This window comes from Chelonia mydas, chromosome 10 (genome assembly GCF_015237465.2).
Source record: "Chelonia mydas isolate rCheMyd1 chromosome 10, rCheMyd1.pri.v2, whole genome shotgun sequence".
NCBI classification, from domain to species: Eukaryota; Metazoa; Chordata; order Testudines; family Cheloniidae; genus Chelonia; species Chelonia mydas.
In genome coordinates this window covers 12,046,984-12,068,690 of record NC_051250.2, presented here as the reverse complement: position 1 = coordinate 12,068,690, position 21,707 = coordinate 12,046,984, and the positions used below count along the sequence as shown (strand labels likewise).

Genomic DNA, 21,707 nt, shown 5'->3' with positions numbered 1-21,707 from the left:
TTGCACAGTCTCTGTTGTCTCCCAGTCTCAGTGATTAATCAGGGGGCAAAAGGGGGGGGGGGGGAGGGAAGCCCAGGCCCATCCTCTACGTCAGGCTCCAGCCCAGGGACCCTAATAGTATCAGCTATGGTAGCTGACCTTTTAGAAACATGACATGTACAATTCCCTGGGCTACTTCCCCCACAGCAGCCCTCACTTCCTCAAGATCCACTTCACCCTTACCTCAGGGCCTCCTTCCTTGTGCCTGATATGGTGTGTACTACTCAGCCTCTCCAACAGCGCAACTTCCTCTCACAGCTCCTGACATGCACATCCACCTGACTGACTGGGAGGCTTTTAACTAGTTTTAGCCAGCCCCTGATTGGCTTCAGGTGTCCCAATCAACCTAGCATTCTCCCTGCCTTCTGGAAAGTTCTTAATTGGCCCCAGGTGTCTTAATTAACCTGGAGCAGCTTCCATTTCACTTAACCTGGTACCAGGGATTTGTTTAGCCTGGAGCTAATATATCTATCTCCCACTACTTTTCTATAGCCATCTGGCCTTGCCCCGTCATATATTCCCCCCCCACCCCCCCCCACTCAACACCATAGAGCTGGGCAACTTGGGACGCCAGGCAGTATGCTAGTGACAGACCATCAGCGTTGCCATGGTGGCATCCAGCCCTGTGCCGTATGCGGAACTGGAATGGTTGGAGGGATAAGAACCACCTGGTGACCCTTGCATTCTTTTCCTTATTCCGCTGCATCCACTGGAGGGGTGCATGGTCCGTCACAAGAGTAAATCGCTGGCCTAAGAGGTAATAATGCAGTGTCTCCATAGCCCATTTGACAGCAAGGCATTCTCTCTCGACTACTGCGTATTTCTGTTCTCTTGGGAGAAGCTTTCTGCTTAGGTAGAGGATCGGCTGTTCCTCTTCTCCCACCATTTGCAACAGAACTGCTCCCAACCCCACCTCAGAAGCGTCTGTTTGTAAAATAAATTCCCTGTTAAAGGCCGAGGCTATGAGTACGGGGTCATTACAGAGGGCCATCTGAAGGTCTGTAAATGCCCCCTCTGCTGCGTCGGTCCACTTTACCATGTCTGGACCTTGGGCCTTCACCAGGTCTGTTAAGTGACTTGCTCTAGGGGCGAAGTGGGGAATAAACTGTCGGTAGTAGCCTACCACGCCTAGGAATGCATGGATCTGCTTCTTTTGGGTCGGCCGAGGCCAGTTTTGAATTGCCTCTAGCTTATTCATTTGGGGCTTCACTATGCCCCTTCCCACAATATATCCCAGGTACCTAGCCTCTGCTAGCCTTATGCAGCATTTAGCAGGATTAGCAGTGAGGCCAGCCTGCCTTAAGGTGCACAGTACTGCCCCAACTTTCTCCAAGTGGGTTCCCCAGTCTGGCGTATAGATGATGACATCATCTAGGGATGCAGCTGCATAACTAGTGTGGGGGCGCAGCAGCTTATCCATGAGGCGCTGGAATGTGGCTGGGGCCCCATGTAGCCCAAAAGGGAGGACGGTGTACTGGAATAGCCCATCTGGGGTGGAGAATGCTGTCTTTTCTTTAGCTTCTTTGGTCAGAAGAATCTGCCAGTACCCTTTTGTCAGATCCAGTGTAGTCAAGAATCGGGCACTACCCAGTCCATCAACCAGTTCGTCGATGTGCGGTACGGGGTATGTATCAAACTGGGATATTTCATTCAGTCGGTGAAAGTCATTACAGAATCTCATGGTACCGTCAGGTTTAGGCACTAGAACAATTGGACTGGACCACTGACTGTAAGATTCTTCAGTAATTCCTAATTCTAACATTTTCTTTACTTCGGCCTTGATTTCTTCTCTTTTGGCTACTGGGATTCGGTAGCGTCTCAATGTTACCTTGGCTCCGGGGATCGTGCGGATATGGTGATAGGTCTCAGTCGTCTGCCCTGGTTTTGTAGAGAACACATCTCGGTTGCGATTAATCATGTCGGCTGCCTCGATCTTTTGGATCGGCGTCAAATCGGATGATATCCTCACTTGCTCATGTAAGTTATCCTCCTGGGGAAGGGTCTCCTGCATGACTAAGCATGCCCCTCGATCATGCCAAGGTTTTAGAAGATTTATGTGGTAAATTTGCTCCGATTTCCGGCGGCCTAGCTGCTGCACCTTATAGTTCACCTCTCCCACGGCTTCAATTATTTCATAGGGTCCCTGCCACTGGGCCAACAGTTTACTTTCTGCTGTGGGCACCAGTACCATCACCCGATCCCCTGGTTGGAACAGTTGAAGCTTCGCTTGGTGGTTATAATGGGTTCGTTGGGTCTCCTGTGCTCTCTCCAAGTGCTCCCGTACAATGGGCGTAATTCGGGCTATCCGATCTCTCATCTGCAGTACATGCTCAACTATGTTCCTTCTGGGATTTGGCTCCTCTTCCCAGGCTTCTCTGGCTATATCCAATATGCCCCGAGGGTGGCGCCCATATAGTAGTTCGAATGGAGAGAAACCCGTGGAGGCTTGCGGAACCTCCTGGATGGCGAACATGATGTAAGGCAATAGGGTATCCCAATCCTTCCCATCCCGGCTCACCACTTTCCTGATCATGGCCTTGATCAATCGTCTATCGTCCCTATTGAACATTTCCACAAGGCCATCTGTTTGCGGGTGGTATACAGAGGTCCGTAGGGCTTGTACATGGAGCAATGAACAGAGATCTTTCATCAACTTGGACATGAAAGGTGTCGATATCTCCTTTGCTAGCCCAACCCGGGCAAAGATTTGTACTAGCTCCTTAGCTATTGTCTTGGAAGCTGTGTTGCGCAGGGGAACAGCTTCCGGGTACCGGGTTGCATGGTCCAGTACAACAAGCACATGTTGGTGGCCCCAAGCTGTCTTCTCTAGGGGCCCTACCAGATCCATGGCTATCTGTTCGAAAGGAACCTCTATTATTGGAAGAGGTATCAAAGGAGCCCGCAAGTGCGGGCGAGGGCTATGTAATTGACACTCCGGACAAGAGGTGCAGTATCGCCGGACATCTTCATGTACTCCTGGCCAGAAGAACCCCCGCAGGATCCGTGCCTGGGTTTTCTCTACCCCTAGGTGTCCTCCAAACAGGTCACTGAGGGCGAGACTCAATATGGCTTTTTGACGTTTTCGTGGCACCAGAAGTTGTATCTCTTGCTCCTGCATTTGCACCACGCGGTACAGGAGATCTTTCTTCACTATAAAGTAAGGTCCGGGACCCCGGACCTTCCCATTCACGGGTATCCCATCGATCTCGGCCACCTCCTTCCTGGCTTTATCATATCTGGGACCCTCTGCCTGGTCCCGCCCAAAAAAGTCTCTCTCCCGCCACTAACCTGCCCAAGCTCCCAGGGGCCGGCTTCTGCTTCTTCCAACGGCTCGCCGCCGTCGTGGCTGGGGGCAGCTTCTAGCTCACCTTCTGTGGTGGAAGTTTCTCTGTTGGCTGCTCGCGTCCATCTGCCTACTAGGGAGGTCTTCTGGCCCTGGGTCAGGATCCGGGTTCCCAAGGCCTTCCTCTCTTTTTTGTCTTCCGGGTCTTTCGGGGGGCGGAGAACAGATCCTGAGAAATCTCAGCGAACATTGGGGGTTGACATTCCCACGGTGACGAGTCGCTGTCCTCAGGGTTCCCCACCTCCTTCCAGCCTCTCCAGGGGGAGTAAATTATCAAACCCTGGATAGTCCCTCCCAATGACTACAGGATATGGAAGTTTAGGAACTATGCCCACAGTCACCTCAATGGGGTTTCCCTGAACCTCTGTCTCCACTGGGATGGTGGGGTAATGGCTCATGGCCCCATGCACGCATGTCACTGCTACGCGTTTGGCTTGTAGCAGCTGACTATTTTTTACCAGCTTACCCAATATGAGGGTGATAGCACTCCCAGAGTCCACAAGCACTGTAGTCTCTGCTCCATTTATCCTCACTGGCCTGGTGTAATTATGCAGGGCTAATGCGACCCCCGCGAGGTGGATAAGGGAGCATGGGACCTCCCAATCCCCCAAGTTACATTGCATAGGCTCCTCGGTGCTGGGACACTGTGCTGCTATGTGTCCCCACTCCCCACATGCATAACATCTATAATTGCTTTTAATCACTCCCCTATCCTGGGGGTTAGGGGTTTAGTCCCGGGGTCCCCCCCACTCAGGCCAATCCCTTCCTTCTGGGGGTCCCCGCTGGTTTTCACCCCCCCCCTTCCACCTAGGACTCCCCAGGGGTTTGGCTGCCCAACCTTCCAGGGTTGGGGTCGGGTGCTTGCTTCGAAAGGGGCCTTCCTTGGGTAGTCGGGTCAGTTCCCTGGCTGTCATCCGTCTTTCTACCAGTGTGATCATCTTGTTGTACGTAGACGAATCGTTCTGGCCTACCCATTTGCAGAGATCTGGCGGCAGTCCCCGCATGTAATGGTCGATGACCAGGGTCTCCAAAATCTCCTTCAGCCTGCACACCTCGGACTGTAACCACTTCCATGCGAGGTGTATGAGGTCGAATAGCTGGGACCTCGGGGGTTTGTTCTCCTGGTATTTCCACTCATGGAACCTCTGGGCCCTTACCACTGCCATTACCCCTGATCGTGCTAGGATCTCTGCCTTCAGACGGGTATAGTCAGTGGCATACGTGGCAGGCAAGTCAAAGTCGGCCTTCTGGGCCTCTCCACACAAAAAAGGGGTGAGAATGCTGGCCCACTGCTCCTGGGGCCACGCCTCACGCTGAGCAGTCCTTTCAAATGAGAGGAGATATGCCTCTACGTCATCTCCTGACGTCATCTTTGGCAGACAACCAGTGGCCCTCAGGGTTCGCGTCCCATCGGACTCCCGGGCCTGGGTGGTGAGGATCTTCAGCTGGTCCACCACCTCTCTCAAGAGGGCATGATCTTGGGTCGCCTGGCTCATCAATAATTGATTGGTTTCCTGCTGTAGCCGCATAGACTCCTGTTGTGCCATTGCCTGAACCTGGGTGGTCTCCTGCTGGGCTGCCGCAGCTTGTACCAGAGTTCTGACCACCTCCTCCATTGTGGTACAAAGCAAACAAACAAAAACAAACAAAAAAAATCCAAAACCCCAGTGCACTTTTTTTTTTTTAAAACCTCTTTCTTCTGCCACGCTGTGAATGAAGTCCCACTCCTGACACCAGTTGTGACAAAGCTCTGTCCTTGCCTCCGTGGGTCCCGCGTTTCCTGGCGAATTTCGCTAGCCTCAAAGGCTCACTGTGACCCTCCACATAACCCTTCTTTCTCTAGAGACAAGGGTCACAGTCTACTGAGCCATTTTCATCATAAGCCAGCAAGAGAGGTGAGGAGAAGTTATCCTTCCTTGCACAGTCTCTGTTGTCTCCCAGGCTCAGTGATTAATCAGGGGGCAAAGGTGCGGGGGGGGGGGGGGGGGAGCCCGGGCCCACCCTCTACTCCAGGCTCTAGCTTAGGGACCCTAATAGTATTGGCTCTGGTAGCTGACCTTTTAGAAACATGACATGTACAATTCCCTGGGCTACTTCCCCCACAGCAGCCCTCACTTCCTCAAGCTCCACTTCACCCTTACCTCAGGGCCTCCTTCCTTGTGCCTAATATGGTGTATACTACTCAGTCTCTCCACCAGCACAACTTCCTCCCACAGCTCCTGACATGCACACCCACCTGACTAACTGGGAAGCTTTTAATTAGTTTCAGCCAGCCCCTGATTGGCTTCAGGTGTCCCAATCAACCTAGCATTCTCCCTGCCTTCTAGAAAATTCTTAATTGGCCCCAGGTGTCTTAATTAACCTGGAGCAGCTTCCATTTCACTTAACCTGGTACCAGGGATTTGTTTAGCCTGGAGCTAATATATCTATCTCCCACTACTTTTCTATAGCCATCTGGCCCTTGCCCCGTCACACATGCCATACTGAGAAGTAATAGATAAGGATAAGGTGAATTATGGTTTGTATTCTTTGCAGCTATTTAATAAGAAAGATTTATTAAAAGAAAACCATATGTACTAATGCCTTAGATGACTTCAGAAAATTTCACTTAATCATAATACTGAAAATAAGAAAGTTACACAGCAGTATTTAAAAATATCTGAAAATGTTTCAGAAGCCCAACTGACCTGAAATAGGCAGTTGTGTAATAACTGGGGCTGCAACATTAATGAAAATTCCAACAGGAAATGTAGACTTGATTATATGTATTAAAACAGGAAAGATCAGAAAGCTGCAGCCACAGAGGAGAGGGTTTTTTATTTTGCATATTATTTTAGTATGTACATCCAAAACAACCTTAGTAATAATACAGAACTTACATCTGTCTGTCTGCAGCTTCCAGTGCTTCTGGTTGCTGTGTCCTGGTTTCCTGTCTTGATACATGTAATTAGACACAGCATTTTCAAGAAATAATTAGCGATTCAATCAGGTTTTACACTGGATCAAGTGACTGCAAACTGTTTTATATTCCACTGCAGTTTTCCTTTACCATATTTTAGGGCATGATATGTAAACTTGAATAGCTAATGTTTATACCATGCTTTGAAGATGTAAAGTACTACATAAGGGATAGGTATTACTATTAGAGAGGACAAAGACAGCATGGGCATGAAGAAAGAACTAAGCTCTGAGCTCAGAAACAGAATATCATCTTGTTTTCAGAAAAGTAGTGGACTATCTGAGAAAAATATGTCAACAGCTTCAAGCACCTAAACATGAAGAAAGCAGGAGGTGTAAAACATGGGAAACTGCAAAAGCACTTAAGTGACATAACATTGCTGATACCAGTGTGAGAAGAGTGATAAGAAGTGAGGGTCAAGAAAAAAGTTCGGCCTGTGAAGAAAACAAACCCACACCGGACACAGAAGCATAAGGCACTGAGGCTATTATTTGCTTAAGGCAACTTGAAAGAAAGTGAAAAGTTTGAGAACAACATTTTAAGATGTGATTAAACAGAAAAGAACACTTTTGAATAAATCTTTATGTACAGAAGAAGGGAGACAAGCTCTGAAGAGCTAAAGAAAGACCATTTCCTATTGTTAATCAGTAGTGAAGGAAGCAGGACTCTCACCACTAAAATTCTTGGTAAGGTGTGTTTTACTGGTTATCGTCATTTATTATTTATATCACTGTAGTGATGTACTACAGGATTTGACAAAGAAAATTATCCAATTGGAGAGGAAAGCTTAGGAAGATATTTTGTTGTCAAGAGAATAAATATCCAGAGCATGCACTGAAAGGTGTACAGACTGGGAAGAGAGAGAGTATGAGCTGGATTCTGCCCTTAGTCCCAGTCAGGCAGTACCCAAATCCTGGCACCGTGACCAACATAGGCATCTCATCCAAACTCAATGAAAGGAATTTAGAGGGAAACAAAGAAAGCAGTAGCTAAATCAACCAAGAACAAAGAGCAACAGACGCAGCATGTAGTGGGAAGAGAGAAAGTGCATTCCTTCATTTGAGAGAAATACGGCATATACACATTGCTCCAGAGAGACACAAGTGTACAATAAAAGCAAATAATGGACAAAGAGTATTGAACAGAATGACTGAAAAGAAAGGCCAGGGATTTTCCTCTTCTTTTCAGTATGTGTCTGTAACTGGATAACTAAATGACGTGATTTCTTTACAAGTTCAATTAAACAGTTAATTGATGCCAATGCCCTTTAGTACCTGGCATTTAAAATTAAGTAAATAACAGACAAAAGTACACACAGTACCCAGCAATAGGTTATGGAATCTCCGTCATTGGAAGTTTTTGAGAGCAGGTTAGAAAAACACTTGTCAGGGATGGGTCTAGATAATACTTAGTCCTGCCTTGAGTACAGGGGACTGGACTAGAAGAACTCTCAAGGTCCCTTCCAGTTCTATGATTCTATGAATAATTAAGCACAATGTGGGCTCCCCCCATTTCAGCCTATCTACAAACTTTTGCAGATAACTGTCTTTCACCCTCCTCCCTGCCCAACATGCCCACCCATCACATAATGTCATTTGATAACTGTGCATTGCCTCTTGGAGGTGCTGAAGAGAATGTACTTTAATATCTTTTGAATATATCTATATGCGATGGGTTGAATCACAGAAAGCCCCTTCGGGCTGCCCCCTGATGTGCCAAGACTACTTCTGCCCCTGCTTTCCTGCCCTGGCAGCTTGGGACTTCAGTGACCTGCCTGGTTTGAGCCAGACCCGCTAGCCTGCTGCAAACCCAGACTCAGGTCTGAACCATGTCCCTAACAGATGTAGGCTTAATTGAAAGCAGCTTAAGAAGTGTTCCTGTCTTTAACACTCAGATGCTCAACTCCCAATGCGGTCCAAACCCCAAATAAACCCATTTTACCTTGTATAAAGCGTATACGGGGTAAACTCAAATTGTTCGCCCTCTATAACACTGATAGAGAGATATGCACAGCTGTTTGCCCCCCCCCCCCAGGGTATTAATACATACTCTGGGTTAATTAATAAGTAAAAAGTGATTTTATTAAATACAGAAAGTAGGATTTAAGTGGTTCCAAGTAGTAACAGACAGAACAAAGTGAATTACCAAGCAAAACAAAATAAAGCCCACAAGTCTATGCCTAATACAGTAAGAAAACTGAATACAGATAAAACCTCACCCTCAAAGGAGTTCTAGTAAGCTTCCTTTTACAGACTAGTCTCCTTCTAGTCTGGGTCCAGCAGTCACTCACACCCCCTGTAGTTACTGTCCTTTGTTCCAGTTTCTTTCAGGTATGCTTCAGCGTGGAGAGGCTATCTCTTGAGCCAGCTGAAGACAAAATGGAGGGGTCTCCATTTAAATAGACTTTCTCTTGTGAGTGGATACCCCTCCCTCCCCCATGTAGAATTCCAGTTACAAGATGGAGTTTTGGAGTCACATGGGCAAGTCACATGTCCATGCATGACTCAGAATTTACAGGTAGCAGCCATGGTTCACATGCTGCCTTGAACATTCTCATGTAGACTTCTTATGTGGATTGGAGCCTTCCAAGATCCATTGTCTGGTAAGTGCTTCTTGACTGGGCATTTAACTTGCAAATTCCTTTCTAAAGAAGCTGACCAAATGCCTTACTAAGGTTATTTAAAATCAAACAAGTATACAGCCAATATTCATAACTTCAAATACAACGACACATGCATACAAATAGGATGAATATATTCAGTAGATCATAACCTTTACATAGATATGTTACATGGCATATGTAGCATAAAACATATTCCAGTTATGTCATATATACATTCATAAGCATATTCCCATAATGCATTATGGGGTGCAACGTCGCACTATATACTTTGAATTCTGAATGGAAGGAGTAGCCCCGCAAAGTCCAACCAACTGCAATGTATGTAAAAGGGATACTCAGTTCCCCAGAAACTGGGTCAGATAGGTAGGCTGGCTCAGGTCGGGCTGTTCTATGCCCCCTAACTACTCTATTGCCCTCCATTATTGGAAAAGGAAACTCTCTCCTCAGGCAGTAACAACCATGCAAAACAAACTGCCACTGTTGTGGAACAATGAGGTACAAAGTTCCCTCTGCTCACAAGCCTGAAGTACCATTTCCACAGTACTCTCAAGGAGGCAGAGGTCAGGAGTAAGAGTCCCTTCCAAAGTCAGACCTGAACCTATCTTTGGGCTCAGGGGTCAATGATGCTTCCAGTTTGAGCCAGCACAAACAGCAGGAATGTCAAGATCATTCTCAGTACCAGATTCCAACCTGTGGTTAACCCGTCAAGCTTTTCTTCATAACTGCATCACTGACTTAAATTCACCTGCACTAACCCAAGTGTACAAGGCTTTATTGTTCCCTGAAGCAGCTGGGTAACGGAAGGCCGGAAGGACTTGTTTTCCAAACATTAGTGACACATTCTCTTCCACTCTGCAAGCAAGAAAAGGGTAATGTGGAGAACCTTACCTACCTCCCCAAGGATGTTGTGAAGTTTTAATTAACGTCTGGAAAGTACTTTGAGACCCTCGGATGGAAAGTGCTACAGAAGCGCAAAATATTGTCATCATTATGCTTGCTACCGACAGTTCTGGCATTCAAGCCACAGCCTTCACAACAGATGGTGAAGTCACTAGCACGGCTGGCTGCAGTTATAATTTCTCTCATCACAGACTCTCCTTGTTAGAGCAAATAGGCTGCACCTCTTGATTTCTGAAGGGCAAAACAAATTCTGAACTGACAGGACTCCGCTGTAGTGGCCAGCGCTGCTGACACTCTCAAACCAGCCAGCATTCCAACCACCCGAAAGCGAGTCATCCGAGGGACTCTCTAATTAGAAAAAGCCTCAACGTCATTGCGATACTTCTCCAGCTTGTCACAGGAACCCTTCTGTTGCATTCTGAACATTAAAGGGAAACAACAAAGAATTATCCAGGTTCTGTTAAGTGTCAAACATTCCAATTTTAAACCATGCACACAGCAGGGGGAGAATTTTTATAAGCCTTCAGTGCAAGTGTATAGATTTCTAACCGCTTTTATCCTACTCTTTGCTAACTGTTCATTTGTCCTACCATTAAGGAACACCTATGCTTACAATAATAAAGGGGGCAGTTGCTGATGTGGCTATAATACTGCAGGGACTGGTACATGGACGGGTCTCTATTTTTAACAAATATGGGGTTAGAGAGCTGGAACTTATGGCCATCCATCTCTCCAAAGTGTGGTCAAGATACCGTAGTTACCATTTTGAATTCTTTTCCAGCTATTGCAAAAGTTCTCTGCATTTAGCTTAGAATGTCGCCAGCTGGAACTAAACCTTGGGACCTGGCAAACTTTCTGTCTGACTGAAAACTCTAACGAGACTCATGGAACGAGTTGGTGTTGTCAGTCCCAACTTAGCACTGCCCCAAATCCAATGATCTATTTTGGGTGTGTGGAAAGGGAAGGATCCTAAAGCAGAAAACAGTGGCTTAGGATGAAGGTGTGCAAGAATTGCCAACTAGGAGCACCACAGATACCCCAGCCCATGCTTTGGGGAGCTAACAAACTCCTGTGGCATATGCCCCATGTCTTGGGGAGGTGAAGACACGTGAGTCAAGTTCTAAGGGAAACAACTCCATCCACCACAGGTTTCTGGCTAAAATGGACTTCAAGGATGAAGCCACCTTGGCATACCCCTATTATGTGGGAGAGGACCTAGGGATCGCTCCTGCCGGTTTAAGATCCACTTTCCAAACCTCGCTCTGCTAAAGTTTGCTCTTTTAAAAACAATTTTTCAAATTCTCTCTCATTTCATTATAGTCAAAGATAACAATACAACAAAGTCTAATAGGGAATTACACATCATCAACATTATCAACCTATTCAAAGTGCCTATCCTAATTCTTTTAGATCTGTCAGCTGCCTTTGATGCCACTAATCATGAAGTTTTGATGACACATCTGCAGTCTCTAGCAAGGATGGATGAAGTCGCTCGAGTGCCTCTGATCCTTTCTTTATGGAGGTCTCTATTCTATATTATTTAAGTTCTTATACTGTGTACCCATCATAGTATTATCTGATCATCACATAGGGTAATTTTGGGCAGTTACCTGCCCAGGGAACCTGCTATACTTGGTATTGCAGGGATGTATTTAGTCACTCCCTTTATTCAATATGCGTATGAGGCTATTAAGAGAATCAGTGAAGGGATATTCTGCAGTCAGCTGCTGTCATTCTGCAGGCTTATTTCATCCAGCTCTGTGCTTCCATTATGTCTGACCTGGCTTGTGCAGTGGAATGAATGACCGATGGTCTGGGCTGGCTGAGGGCTAGCAAACTGAGGTTCAGTCCAGACAGCATTCAGGTGATGTGGAGAAGCTGGGGGGGGGAGCAGCTAGAGGAGTTGGTGAAGACTGTATCAGCATTTCTTGACTAAGGGAGCGCATGCATCATAGCAGGAGGGTTTGGTTTTATCTTGTCTTAAATATGCTGGGCAGCTCCTAGATGCTCAGATGGAAGCTGTGGCCAAGAGCCTTTTTATCAGACAGAGATAGGTGTGACTTTTGCTCTCTGACCTGAACCTTGCCACAGCAAGCCATACCTTTGTCACCTTAGGGTTAGACTATTCTTTGTAATGTGATCTGCACATGGCTACAAGATGAGACCACATGGAAGCCAAAGCCTAGCGGAGAATCAGCCGCCCTCATATTAGGTTGTTGCAGACAGAGAGCTCATAACAGAAGTGCTCTATACTCTGCACTGGTTGCCAATACATTTCCAGGGGGAATTCATGGGGCTGGCTTTCATTTAAAGGTGTTGAGATGGTTTTATACCTCTTTGTCTCCGAGGGCTTGTCTACACTTACAGCTGTGTAGCTGTAGCGCTTAGTGAAGACACTACCTATGCCGACGGGAGAGTTTCTCCTTTTGGCATAGGTGCCTCCCCTTCCTGAGAGGCAGCAGCTGTGTCAACGGGAGAAGCCCTCTCATCAACAAAGCGCTGTCTACACCGGGAGTTTGGCTGGCATAACTGTGTTGCTCAGGGGTGTGGATTTTCTACAATCTGGAGTGATGTAGTTATACTGCCATAAGTTTGTAGCGCAGACCAGAGTAGAGATTGCCTTCTTTCCCATTTGAGGCTGCCACGGCTGCAATCAGCTTAGGGTGACCAGAAAGGAAATGTGAAAAATCAGAACGGGGATGGGGGGTAACAGGAGCCTATATAAGAGAAAGATCCAAAGACCTATAAAATCGGGACATCTGGTCACCCTACTTGAGCTGGAACACACACCCTCAGTGTAAAAGAGACAGAGATGCTGTCTGGATGTTCTCCAGGAAGGGTCCATACCTTTGAAACTAAATTACCCTCCAACTGCTCCTCTAGAGTCCTCATTGGTTAACCTTTTGAACCAGCTGCCAAGTCCATCTTGGCATTAGCAGTGGAGGGAGGGAGGGGAGGTGTGAATATATTAAGTGAAGAGCGTGCATTTTATCTCTGCACCAGATTCAAAAGGCTATGAGTTTATACAGCATCATGGTACTGATGATAGTGTCATGGTTAAGATGGCAGTCATTATAATCTTCTATTTACATACACTGATTACTTTCCAAATAGATTTTCTTTTAAACTAAAATTCCACCTGTTTGTTCTCAGCTCAGAAGTGGTTTGATCTGGGAAGTCTGAATAAAACTCTGCTTGATCATTTTTCAGTGGTCTGAATTATTATTCATTATTAGGAAGAAAAGTGTATCCATCAGTCAAACTTTTCAGACATACTCTTTTGTAATCTAATTCAAAGTTTAAAAAAGTCTTCAGACGCGTCACTTGAATAGTTTTCAGTGAGTACACGGAACAAGCACGGATATATCAGCAAACCAGCATGCAGAGATAATCGTAGCTGTATACTGAGTGTTTACCTGAATATATGATCAGTGCTGCAACCAGTATACACAGCAAGGATTGAATCCATAGACTGATGGATTTCTTAATGGTGCAAGTGTGTTTGTGTGACCTGGCAATTAAATAAAGTTTATTCCTTTAAAAGAAGAGGAGGAGATTAAGGGCCTGATTCAAAGCCCATTGACATAAATGGGAGAAATTTCCATTGATTTCAGTGGGGTTTTGATCAGGCCCTGCCTGCCTGCTTAATGCAACCTTAAGGGTGAGATTATCTGTGTCTTGTTTATATTATTCTTTATTTTTAAACAGAACTACAAACTCTTAAGCTTGCCTCAAAGTCTCAGTCCAGTTTCAAAGTCAGGATATTCAAAGTTATATTTCTTATGATGGTAGGGTGACCAAGTGTCCGGTTTTCAACAGGAACACTCGGTCAAAAAGGGACCCATGGTGGCTCCGGTCAGCACCGCCAACCGGGCAGTTAAAAGACTAGTCAGCAGTGCTGCGGAGCTAAGACAGGGTAGTCCTTACCTGTCCTGGCGCCGCGCTGCACCCCAGAAGTGGCCAGCAGGTCCGGCTCCCAGGCAGGGGAGCCATGGTGCTCCATGTGCTGTCCCCACCCTGAGCATCGGCTCTGCACTCCCCTTGTCCAGGAACCACAGCCAACGGGAGCTGCGGGATAGGTGCCTGTGGGGGAGAGCAATGCACAAAGCCACCTACCGCACCTCTGCCTAGGAGCCGGACATGCTCGCTGCTTCTGGGGTGCGGCGCAGACTCAGGACAGGCAGGAAGCCTGCCTTAGCCCTCTTGCTGCACCAGTGACTAGGAGCTGCCCAAGGTAAGCCCTTGCCCCAACCCCGAGCCCCTGCCTGAGCCCCCTCCTGCATCCTAAACCCCTCATCCCTGGCCCCACCCCAGAGCCTGCACCCCCAGACAGAGCCCTCATCACCTCCCGCACCCCAACCCGCTGCCCCAGCCCAGTGAGGGTGGGGGAGAGCATGCCACTGAGGGAGGGGGAACGTAGTGAGTGGGGGGCAGAGCATCGGGAAAGGGGCGGGGCCGCACAGAAGGGGCGGGGCTAGGATGTTAGGTTTTGTGCAATTAGAAAGTTGGCAACCCTATATGACAGCTGTAGGTTGGCTGACATTGCATGTGTTTTAAGGCACATTAAATTCAAAATAAATAAAGTAATTGAAACTGCTACATTTGCATATGAGGGACAACCTAATTGCTGTGGGAATCATAGCTTTGACTCTCCTGACTTTTGTGTGATTAAAATATGAATTTAAGTGTTGAATTTATGGTGTTTCTCTCATTTAATATGGAAATCAGTCTCTAGTACCTCATAGCTCAAAGAATGCGTTACTCAGTTTACTTGATTAGGCTGGGAATTGCTGGTCCTGCTGTCACCATGTTTACACTTTAGTGACAAGTTTGCACATCACATTCACCAAATGCAGTGCCATCAATTTACTTGTCAAAAATAAACTTATATCCGGCCACTCCTCTGGGCCACTGGGAATACTGAGCCCAGCTATATTTCACTTTCACCTGAAGCATTGGAGCAAGAATTTTAAAATGTTGGGAGTACAAATGAAAATGATCTTTCCCAGGGGAAACGGCTTCACAGGCAGGCAGGCTCAGCAAACCCAGCAGACAGCAAGCCCCTATGGCTAGTTTTCCTTTGGGTTATGCAGTTTATTTGAACCTCAATCCCCCTCACGATTTTGGAGCAAATAGAGCTGCTCTATTTTTTCCACCTCCACTCATCTGGAATTACAGGCTTGTGGATTTCCTCTACTTCGTGAATGTAGCCAGATCTCGGCTCCCAGACAAGAATGCTGACCTGGAAATTGAAATTCAGGATTCTGGAAATAAAAAAGTGAATTGAGCAAGGTTTTCTGCTGTGCAGGAGCACCACCACCTTGGATTTAGTTAAGCTGGAAACTTTTTGTATAAATTCAATAAACCAAGTATTTTCCCTTTCCTATCTGTCGTCCCTCACTCAGTCTAATAAAATCTGAGCCCAAGAGACCATCACCTCAGTGACAGCACGAGTCTCAGCACATTTTCCTGTACGTGTGACACACACAGCAAACTCTCTCTAATAGATTTCCACCTCTCTGGGCTGTTCACAAGCTTTGATTTCGAGGAGAAACAATACATTGACAACGCACAGAGCAAAGATCAAAGACTCTCCCCTGATGGAGCATTCTGCCACATTGGCAGTCTGGTTTTTCTAATGTCAGGGAATTTGTGTAGGCCCGAATTTGAGACATCAGCACAAGCCTTTCTTCTCATTCCTGCTGATGAATGAAAGAGCATTTTCAATTGTGTACAACCAGAGGCCTTATGGCACATCATCCCTAATCAAAGGCTACTCTGTGATGTAAACTGCTTTAACAGGCAGCTTATATTACAACCGCACAGGATCCGAAGGGCAGTTTGAGATCACAATGAATTTCTCTTTCTTAAAGGGATCTGCAGGGCTTCAGAGAGGAATCCAGCAGAAGCATCCAGACATTTAACAATGACACCAAGACAGGAGCTGTACAATCAGCATATTTGGATCTGGTTTCAAACACACACAGGGCAAAGCTCTTAAGCAAATAGAACTGCCAAGTTACTGAAACCTACAGGCTAAACGTATTGACACCTGACATCTTGTATGTGGATTATAAAGAAACCATCACCGGAGACGGACATACAAGAACCATGGACATCATGGGTCCTGTCTACAATATGGCAGATTGCATCTGGTGCCAGATATAGTGGGAAGGAGGGAAATTTGAACATGACGAGAGGGACCATTTGATCCCTTCGTTGCTCAATGACTTATCTCCCCAGCCCTTTGGCATTACTTCCTCCATGAAGAGACTGATGAGGATACTCCTGAAGCCTGAAAGGATACTTTTGACAGCAAGGAATGGGGCTTATTTGTTTCCTCTATGCATTTTTCTCAGCTACTGCTGGTCTGGGAGGAAAGAACCACAATCAGTCCTGTGAGCCCGCACAAAGCAGAGATGTAAAAATGTAAAGTTGCTATCATTGTGTCTCTTCTACATCAACACATATAGCAAGGTGTATGTCAGAAACTGGCCTATCCCAGCGTATGCTTCTCCAGCAATATCCACCTACTGCCCTTTGACTTATATGGTCCCAGAAACGAGAATAGTTCCTTCTACCCCTGCCCCCTACCTAAGGCAAACATCACACCTTCCCTTTCAGAGACAAAAACAAGGCTATGTCATGTAAGTCTACTGTGATTAAAATGGTATCTACATGGGGAATGAGTGGCTATTTCACCCCCGTAGTATGTTCCTGAAAGACTGATGGATGTTTGCTAAAGTCCCCATTCGGAGGTTTCATCTAGATCAGCAGCAAGGAATTCTGGATTCAGGGTCCCCACCTATGGGACTCCTTCCCTGCCCATCACAGTCCTTTTGTAAATGGCACCAAGGTTCAGTACAAGGTCTTTTTATTTGGGTAGCTTCATCTGCGCCCATTTTATATTTCCTTTTTCATCACCTCTTCCTTTTGGGGCTAGTTTGCTTCCTCTTTTTCTTGGCAAAGTGGCTACTTTTCTCTGGGCCAACGGCTCCAGTTTTATTTTAATTATGGTTTTTAACTTTTATGCAGTGCCCAGAGAGATGGCGAGAGGTGCTTTGAAAACATTTAAGTACATAAAATAGAAACACACTGTATATAATGTGAGGGATCTCTAGAGCTCTATAAACACAGCACAGAATGGCCCCTCCCCCCCATATGAGCAAACAGACTGCTAGCTTTTTAAAAGTCCACACATGAATCCTACTGAAGAGGAGGGGAAGGAAGAAAACTTGCAGCTCCTCTGCTCGCATGGAAGGATAAGTGCACTCCATGGGGTAACCTTTGATTGATGCCAAGTATTACAGATTCAGTGGCTACAAAAGGACTAAGTTACAGGATTTATTACAAACCTCTGACTCCCCAGACAGCTGTTGGATTTTTAAAGTCCCTTCAGTGTCTTACCAGAGCCCTCACATCACTCATACAGTTCCAACAACTTGCAAGACGGAGGCATCCCCTGGGATTTATTCAGTTAGTAGCTGCCATTGGATTGCCTACGTTCTCGTTCTTCAATGCACACAGACTAAGTAAGGCTCTGGATCCTGTCTCTTTCATTCTTCCATTGACCTGTGACGTGCTGCCATAGAATGGGTACACTGTTTCCACTGAAGAGGTAAATGTATTTCAGTGGTGGGTGACTTCATTCCTGTGCTGTCTATAAAGAGCTTTGGCATCCATCTGGAGGAGAGGAGTTATATACAGTAAAGGTAACGTATTCTTTATCTTGCAAGGTTTCCATAAGTATGCCTGGCTTTTACCCCCTTTCTGAGTAGCATGCTTCCACACACATCTGGGGACATGGCTCTTATAAGCATGTGCAGTAATTTCAGTGTCCCAGCAAAAGAAGAGCACAGCATGTGCAATTAAAAGAACATAGAGCTGCTAGTTCTCGGAACGCACAAGGCACTCGCAGAGTTATAGTTCCATTCTGTAAGATGTTTTCCCTATATTTCTGGGCTGTCCAATTTCATTCGAACTCAGGGGTTCTCAAACTTCATTGCACCTCACCCCCCTTCTGACAATAAAAATTACTACAAGACCCCAAGATGGGGGATCGAAACCTGAGCCCACCCTAGCCCCACTGATCCGGGGGTGGGGGCAGGAGAGGAAGCTGAAGCCCAAGGTTTCAGCCTCAGGCAGGGGGCCTGTAACCTGAGTCCCAACACGCAGGGCTAAAATCCTCAGGCTTCAGCCTTGGATGGTGGGACTCAGACTTCGGCCCAGTGCCCCAGCAAGTCCAAGACAGCCCTGGTGACCCCATTAAAATGGAGTCCCTACCCACTTTGGGGTCCTGACCCACAGTTTGAGAACAGCTGTTACAACATATTATCATTCAGTGTAATGTGAAGGGCATTTACAGGCAATTTATAGATACCAGCTATAACCTAGTCAATACTGAAATGCAGGAACCACCACGTCGGGCAAACGAAGGTACACACAGCAATACCAACTAGCCATGTATAGCCCTGGGTTGGAATGATGGGACAGGGTTATGACAGAGAGGGAAATCAGGATGATTTTTCTCTCATGAACAGTCCATTATCGGCTCATTCACAGCCCTAATGTATCATTCAGACCAACATAGGAGCTATGTAGCTTGAATTGGAGAAATTAACTCCACAAGAAGTAGTATAATTATAACACTTAGCTCTGGTATAGCACGTTTCATCTGTAGATCTCAAAGCACTATACAGAGGACGACAGCATGATTACCCCCATTTTAGAGAGGGGGAGACTCAGGCACAGAGAGGTGATGTGATTTGTCCAAGGTCATCCAGCAGGCCAGTAGCACAACCAGGTCTCCCGAGTCCCAGTCCAGTATTCGATCCACTAGGCAACACTGCATCCCAATAATTCTAACAATAGTCTGCCTTTCTATTGAATCTTTCATCTGGGGGGTCTCCAAATGCTTTGGACATTAAAGCTTCACATCATGTCTGCGAGGCTGATAAGGGCTCAGGATCATTTCCCCCAACACTGAAATGCAGCCACCTCTGGAGTGGAAGAAAGCAGCGAATTATCAGCGTACAGCAACACTACAAACAGCTTAAGACAGAAAGTGACAGAATGCTTTCTATAAACTGCAGGGGGATTGAGGGTAAGCAGATTTCGGTTGGAATTTGGCCAGGACACCAAGGTTAACAACCTACTCTTCCAAAAAAAGTGGCACGACACCTTTAGTGATAGCAAGTGGCCTGGACTTTGATTTTAGGTCTCATTAGAAATAAGGAACCTGCAACAGTACCCCACTCCCTATCATTAGAACAGGGAATTGGCTTGTTACTGACTCAGAGGGAAGAGTTTCACCTACTGAGGCCCCAACATCACTTCCTGAAGCACCCACCTGGCACAACCTTGCTTAGCTAGCAAGATCTGAGAAAAAACAGCATAGTGTGGTATGGACGCAGGCAAAAGAAACTAAAGCACAGAAAAATCTGCCAACTATCCTCTCCCAGACAGATTCTGTTTTTAATTTACAGGTGCAGGCCCTCTAATATAAACAGGTAACAGAAACAAGGGGACTAACAGTGGACAACAGGTGCAACTTTTAAATGCCATCCACTCCCTTCCTGGCCTCCTTTGCAGTCAGACACACATTCATCACCAGCGCAGGCATGGTGGACAGTGACAAATTTTACTAGCTCTGGCTTGTCACTTCAACAAAATTAGATTATTTTAATATTAATTCATTACCCAATTTAATTCCAATTAATAATCTCCATTACACGGCCCTGCCTTGGCAGTGATGATGGGGAAAGCCTCTGCTATGCAGCAGACACAGCAGCTCCTTTCAGATCAACCACCTGTTTTATAATGAGATCTCCCAGTCCCTTTGAAAGTGAAGGACTCAAAATTCCATTGGCAACACTCAAACAGAACATTGTACCTATGAAATGGACTTGTAGCTTCCTTTTCCTGTGGACTGTAATAGGGGGAAACCTTGGTCCTTTTTCCAGAGGGCTCCCGGTTTGGCCTAAATGTAGGGAGATGTCCTACTTATATGCTCATCCTTGCAGAAGGCAGTAACAGCCTGGACTGTATGTGGCTTATGGCCCAAATCAGAAGACACCCAGGTCATTCTCTTATCCCTGAATTAGGGTTCAGAAAAAAATAGGGAATAGAACTTCCCATTATATATAATCAGATTGGAATAATGACAGGTTTCAGAGTAACAGCCGTGTTAGTCTGTATTCGCAAAAAGAAAAGGAGGACTTGTGGCACCTTAGAGACTAACCAATTTATTTGAGCATGAGCTTTCGTGAGCTACAGCTCACTTCATCGGATGCATACTGTGGAAATTGCAGAAGACATTATATACACAGACACCATGAAACAATACCTCCTCCCACCCCACTCTCCTGCTGGTAATAGCTTATCTAAAGTGATCATCAAGTTGGGCCATTTCCAGCAAAAATCCAGGTTCTCTCACCCTCCGCCCCCCCCCACAGACAAACTCACTCTCTTGCTGGTAATAGCCCATCCAAAGTGACTACTGTCTTCACAATGTGTATGATAATCAAGGTGGGCCATTTCCTGCAGAAATCCAGGTTCTCTCACCCCCTCACCCCCCTCCAAAAAACACACACACAAACTCACTCTCCTGCTGGTAATAGCCTATCCAAAGTGACCACTCTCCTTACAACCTGCATGAAAATCAAAGTGGGCCATTTCCAGGTTTCCAGTACTGTGTATGGGGGTGGGGGAGTGAGAAAACCTGGATTTGTGCTGGAAATGGCCCACTTTGATTTTCATGCAGGTTGTAAGGAGAGTGGTCACTTTGGATAGGCTATTACCAGCAGGAGAGTGAGATGGCACCAAGAGAGAAACAAACCACCCATAAAGTTATAGCCCATTCCAATAATGGGGCTGCCACAGCTCTGCCCCATTAATACTACACGGTCCTGTGTCCCATTTTTATACTGCAGGATAGAGGACAATAAGTGGTTATAGCTCATACTGTCCAAAATTCGCCTTTGCAATAGCCATCTTATCCATTTTAATAGAGACTGTTACGGCATAAATGAGAGAAAAGGACCACTGAACTCCATGGCAAGTTGCCAACTTGTGCTGCAGCCTCCAGTGGTTATGCTCAAAGAGATTTAAAGTCCAATATAACCTTGATTTTTAATAGAGTCACATTTAATGAGCTTTAGCGTCCACCATAATAATTTCCTTATTACCTCTCCAGGAATTGGAACCGTGGTCAGAGAAAACGTGCTACATTCCAGCCCAATGAGAAAATTTAATAATAGCCAACACATTATTATCAAAATCATCAACATCATTGTCCTTAATGTCTTTTTTGGTTGCTGTAATTATAATCCTTCAAACCTTAAGCATAATTGCAGCTCAGACAAGCTTGCTGAATGTAGCAAAGACAACTGGCTAAAGGCCACCCATATTTCTCATCTCTGACAGTGACCCATTCAGTGTATATGGGTACTGTTAAAGGACAAGGGTTAGCAGAATGTGACAATCAAACTTTATATTTACGTACCTGTCAAGCACTAGAATGCAAAGTTATACATGGACCTTCATTGTCTTTTTGACCCTGACCTACACAGCCACTTTTTTCCTGTAGGAGGAGGAGAAATCAATCCTAGGTTTTGACCTATCCAACTCCACCAATACAGTTCAGCCCTGACCTGGAAGGTTTGCCCACCTCCAAAGTTTAGAGTGCTGAACTTGCCCATCTCCTTGCACAGGTAGATACAACAACTGTCCCAAAAAGTGATGCAAATATCATTCCAGTTCATGACATTTTGCATGGAAACCTCAGCTCCCTGTGGCTTCAGTGAAAATCTGCCCCTTACTGTTCACCGTAAGCTCCAGTAACA

At 46.0% G+C, this 21,707-nt stretch overlaps 1 protein-coding gene across 11 annotated transcripts in view; it reads right to left on the bottom strand.

Moving 5' to 3' along the window:
• The window catches only part of MAD1L1 (mitotic arrest deficient 1 like 1), a 557,068-nt gene that overhangs the window by 148,472 nt on the left and 386,889 nt on the right, over positions 1-21,707 (bottom strand). The window contains exon 17 of one of the 11 annotated variants that reach the window (XM_037910948.2): positions 8,404-10,282. The exons of the other annotated variants lie outside the window; for them this stretch is intronic. Coding sequence (XP_037766876.1) covers positions 10,197-10,282 — 86 coding nt within the window. The 3' untranslated portion in view covers positions 8,404-10,196. Of the gene's footprint in view, positions 1-8,403; positions 10,283-21,707 lie in introns of those variants that run through there. 11 annotated transcript variants of the gene reach the window in all.